General features: G+C 32.8%; 1 protein-coding gene across 1 annotated transcript; it reads left to right on the top strand.

The window, feature by feature from the left end:
* The first annotated feature begins 911 nt into the window (after positions 1-911).
* On the top strand, positions 912-4,306 carry LOC145124818 (phosphatidylinositol 4-phosphate 5-kinase 6-like). The gene is made up of 6 exons (XM_079060281.1): positions 912-2,414; positions 2,502-2,835; positions 2,923-3,039; positions 3,116-3,309; positions 3,418-3,609; positions 3,726-4,306. Exons 1-6 carry the CDS (start codon positions 1,453-1,455, stop codon positions 4,006-4,008), a joined length of 2,082 nt encoding a protein of 693 aa, XP_078916407.1. The 5' UTR covers positions 912-1,452; the 3' UTR covers positions 4,009-4,306.
* Positions 4,307-5,000: the final 694 nt, after the last annotated feature.

The raw sequence follows: 5,000 nt of genomic DNA, 5'->3' as shown, positions 1-5,000 counted from the left end.
TTCAAATGAAATGATCATCATGCTCTTACAAGTTACAACTATTTTTTGGAAGATTAGACAATGTCTTTAATCTTCTTATATAACAATTAAGTAATTAATGCCGATGTTTTTTATGTGATTACGCATATCTCACCACAATCTGATTATTATGATGTTGTCAGTTTTTCACCATATTTTTTTGTTATCGTGACCAATTTTTTTTCTATATATACATGAAAAATGTTTGTTAAATAATTATTATCCCACGACTTTGTTAACATGTCTTCAACACGACAATTAAAAAAAATATATCTTACATATCTTTCCTTCTTCGCCAATCCATAAACCAAATGATGAGATCCGTATCATAAAATTTTAAAAGTTCTAATTAATATAATTTAATTTTGTTCTATTATAAAATACTTCGTAACTATCCAAAAGCAGATTTTATGGATCCATATCAACATTATAAACTCGCATGTGATAATGTGATTTAATAAAGGCAAATAAATAATTTCAAATGAACATTCAAGAAGATACTGTAAACATCACCGCGTATTACAGGAAATATATAGGGAAATTGAATCCAATTAAATCAATTATATTTCGTGAATAAAGTAAGATTAAAATTTTGGTAAGTATTCCAAATTGGTATTATATTGCCACGATTAATCATAAGAATAAACTAATATACTAATCTAATCTAAGATACACAATTAATCTTTATTATCTTTCCATGAAAACATGTTTTAAATAAATTATCGTAATTGCAAGTCATACACGACTGGTTATCCTCGATCTCCTTGAAAATAATTTTTAAACATTCCCCGTTTTGTATTTTATATATATAATATAAAATAGAATGTAATGTATAATTATATATACGAGTAGAGTAAAAAAAAAAAACGACATATCAAATACGCATCCTTTTCTTTGTTTCTTAAGGGGTGTATCAAGAAACATTGTGTTCTCCAATCCTTAGCCCCACCACCACCACCACCACCCTGCAAAAATTTACTTCTAAATAAAAAAATATCGACGGAAAAAGTCATGCTTTGATTCCATTTACAGCTTTTTGCCTTTTGGAATCAATGGAATGGAACAGCTCGGCACATTCATTTGTAAATTAGAAAACACAGGTACCCCAGTTAGTATCTGCCAAATCTGATACACACCCCTCTTGCAATCTCAAGAATTGCTTCTGACATTCTTTTCTTCGTCATCTCCTTTTTGTTTCTTTTACGAGTTTCATCATTATCACACTCTCGTTTCTGTTTTGGGATTTGGGTTTGTCTCGCGTTATCCTAGATTTGTGTCTTTTTGGGTTGCGTTACAGATGTTTGTTGTAATGCGCCTGAGAGTTACTTTGATGAAACAAGGAGAATTTGATCTCGGTTAACAGCGTTACTGTATTGTATGTAAGTTAACAAGCAACAAATCCACATAACATACCAATTTGTACAGAAAGAAACGATGAACAACGTTCTGAAGGCCTGGGAAGTGAAAGTTAAGAAATCACAGGCATCTGCTAAGAAAAGAGCAGCGACTATGTTCACAACAATGTCTGTAGCCCATGTAGACGAGGAAGCTAGTGACATAGAAGTTTCCCATGTCGAAAAGATCTTCTCCAATGGCGACATCTATATTGGTCAATGGGTTGCAGAAAACTACCCTCATGGAGATGGAAAGTACTTATGGTCAGATGGGTGTATGTATGTTGGTGAGTGGTGTAAAGGTAAGAGTAATGGTAAAGGCAAATTTAGTTGGCCTTCAGGTGCTACTTATGAAGGTCAATTCAAGAACAGTTATATAGATGGTGAGGGTACTTTTACAGGTTCTTTAAATGATACTTACAAAGGCTTTTGGGTGATGAACAAGAAACATGGAAAAGGGAAAGAGAGTTATGGTAATGGTGATCACTATGAAGGGAATTGGAGAAAGGGATTACAAGATGGACAAGGGACATATCAATGGAATAGTGGTCATCAGTATATAGGGCAATGGAAGAAGGGAAAGATGAATGGGAATGGAATCATGATTTGGAGTAATGGAAATCGGTTTGATGGGAATTGGGAAGGTGGATTACCGAGTTCTCATAAAGATTTGGATCCTCTTTTGTTATTTTCAGTTGAAATGAGTGAATGTGTGGTTCATGAGGCGGAATCCCCTTCTGTATTCCCTTCTGAGAAGATGTTTAGTTGGTCAAAAGGTGAAAGCAAACATCACAAGCATCACAAACAACAAATTAGGATAAATTCCAAAAATGAAAACAAAGGTAGAAGACAATCTGTTTCTGTTGATGAAAGAGTCACAAATCATGAAGAATGTATTCGTGGTTTAGGAATTAATCTACAACCAGTAGAGAGACAAGGTGTCACAATATGCAAAGGTCACAAGAATTATGAACTCATGCTCAATTTACAGCTTGGAATAAGGTAAAAGAACATAGTTTTTATAGTTGTAAAAATTTATATCTATATATATTCATGTTTCTTATTAACTAATCAATGGTGTAATTGCAGACATTCTGTAGGGAGACCTGCACCGAGTAAATCTGTTGATTTGAAGGCTACGGGTTTTGATACTGAAGAAAAGTTATGGACAAAATTTCCTCCGGAAGGTTCCAAACATACGCCACCTCACCAATCATGTGATTTTAGATGGAAAGATTACTGTCCATTCGTTTTCAGGACTTTAAGGAAACTGTTCAATGTGGATCCAGCTGAATACATGTTATCGATTTGTGGGGATGAGGCTCTTCGGGAGTTATCTTCACCTGGAAAAAGTGGAAGCTTTTTTTACATGACACATGATGACAAGTACATGATCAAGACAATGAAAAAAGCAGAAGTCAAAGTGAGTCAATTTTAATCCAGCTATTCCACTTTTTATTTCATCATATGTATCAAAATTTTCATGAGAAGTGACAAATAACTATTTTAGGTACTAAAGAGGATGCTTCCATCGTATTTTGAGCATGTGAAAGCGTATGAAAACACTCTTGTGACCAAGTTTTTTGGATTACATTGTGTGAAGTTGAGTGGAACTTCTCAAAAAAAGGTATGATTGAAAATAAAAATGATACAAATTTACAAAAATATCGATACTCATGGTTTTGTATTAATTAATGATCCAGGTGCGATTTGTTATCATGGGAAATTTGTTCCATACGAATGTACGGATTAACAGGCGGTTTGACTTGAAAGGATCTTCACATGGGCGAATAACAGATAAACCCGAGTCTCAAATCGATGCAAATACCACTCTCAAAGATCTTGATCTTAATTTCATCTTCCGCTTGCAGAATGATTGGTTTCAAGACTTCTGTAGGTGAACTTATTACCTTTTCCCTGTTCTTTATTTAAATCAATCTGTCTGTTGTCTACTGTCTACTGGCTACTGTCTGTTGTTGTCTGAGTAGATTGTGGTTTGATGCAGGCAAGTGGAGAAAGACCTCGAGTTTCTTGAACACGAAAGAATTATGGATTATAGTCTTTTAGTTGGTGTAAGCTTTCGTGAATCCAACCAAGAATTAGAAAATTTAAATTCTGAGCCGAATAGCACAGGGACTTCTCCTAGGGTTTCTTCAGCCGATACTGACACTTCTATCACTTCTCTCAATCCCACAAGGTAAAATCTCTTTTTTCACATTAAGTGTTGTCTGGATAAATAATGTTTAATAAAATACAAAAAAAAAAACATTATTATTTTTTTTGGCTTTTTGTATTAAGTCGCTGTTGATGCAGGTGGGCATCTGTGAGGCTTGGAATGAACATGCCAGCACGGGTTGAATCCATGGTTAGAAGTCATCAAAATCAATTAGTTGGAGAAGCAATGGGGGAATTTTATGATGTCATATTATTTTTTGGTATAATAGATATACTACAAAATTATGACATCAATAAGAAGCTTGAACATGCGTATAAATCATTCCAGTTTGACCCGACTTCTATCTCGGCTGTTGACCCGATACAATACGCGAAACGTTTTCGGGATTTTATATTTAGTGTTTTTAAAGAAGACGATTAAAAGGGCTCGGGAGTTTTTTTTTGTGACCCTCAAATGTATAGTTATAGGGAGGGATTTATAAGATGGATATCAGAAGAAATTCTTTTGGAGACAGAGAAAATCAAGGACTCCACATATTTAATTGGTGATATAATGTATACATATGCGGTTTCAGGGCCAAATTTGGTTCGGTTTTAGTTGTAGGTTAGTATAGAGGTTAGAGGTTATTGAAGTTGTAGATGTGTGGAATTTTGTAGTGATATGGTAAATGTATACATAATTATTATATTATCAATGGACAAAAAATATATTATGTTGCTATTTTGTGTAAATTGTAATATGATGAAAGTGCATTAGAGAGAAAAATAGAATGTTGTTGACATTGTATGTAATAGTATATTACATAGAATAATAATAACAATCATATTAATAAATTATTCATAAATTCAATGCAATTAGTTAAAATGAAGTCTTGTATTATTTAAATCAATTACTCTCGCACCATATGCTATACGGGTATTTCAAAGAACATATCTTAACTTTTTTGAGCTGATTACATTTAAAATATGTTAATAATTTTTGTAAAAGTGATAAAAATGTCATCATTAAAAGTAGATTACTGTATATATATAAAAGAAGTTATATATTATTTGAATGGAAATTAATGGATATACAGTGTTATTTAAAAGCTGAAACGTGGGCATTTATGAAGTGTGAAATGGTTGGTAAGGAGACAAGACAACATGGGGGGATTGAGGAATCTGTCATATGACCATTTCACATTTATGGTTAAAGACGTGTGCCCAATGTTGTGTTGAACGCCAAGCATTGTAACCCATATTTTAATAAAGGGACAAATGTTTGTTTTATGTTATTTATAAAAGAGTTTTTTGAGTGAGTAGTTTTTTTTTTCTTTTTTTTTAAGTGAAATAAATTGTTAAAAATGTCGTTTATATATAGTCCCAGAAAAATCGATTTTGTTTGGTTTTTTCTAGTTTAGTTTTTTGTTGCAT

The sequence above is a fragment of the Lactuca virosa genome, chromosome 7 (assembly GCF_052849685.1).
Source record: "Lactuca virosa cultivar CGN04683 chromosome 7, Lactuca_virosa_CGN04683_v6, whole genome shotgun sequence".
In the NCBI taxonomy this organism is placed as follows: Eukaryota; Viridiplantae; Streptophyta; class Magnoliopsida; order Asterales; family Asteraceae; genus Lactuca; species Lactuca virosa.
This window is presented reverse-complemented; position numbering and strand designations above follow the sequence as displayed.

What these genes read in the sequence shown, in the direction of transcription:
- LOC145124818 (XM_079060281.1), top strand. Translation starts at nt 1,453, where the DNA reads ATGAACAACGTTCTGAAGGCCTGGGAAGTGAAAGTTAAGAAATCACAG. An exon ending in AATTTACAGCTTGGAATAAG is followed by an intron (nt 2,415 to 2,501) that starts GTAAAAGAACAT and finishes GTGTAATTGCAG; the next exon opens with ACATTCTGTAGGGAGACCTG. An exon ending in TGAAAAAAGCAGAAGTCAAA is followed by an intron (nt 2,836 to 2,922) that starts GTGAGTCAATTT and finishes TAACTATTTTAG; the next exon opens with GTACTAAAGAGGATGCTTCC.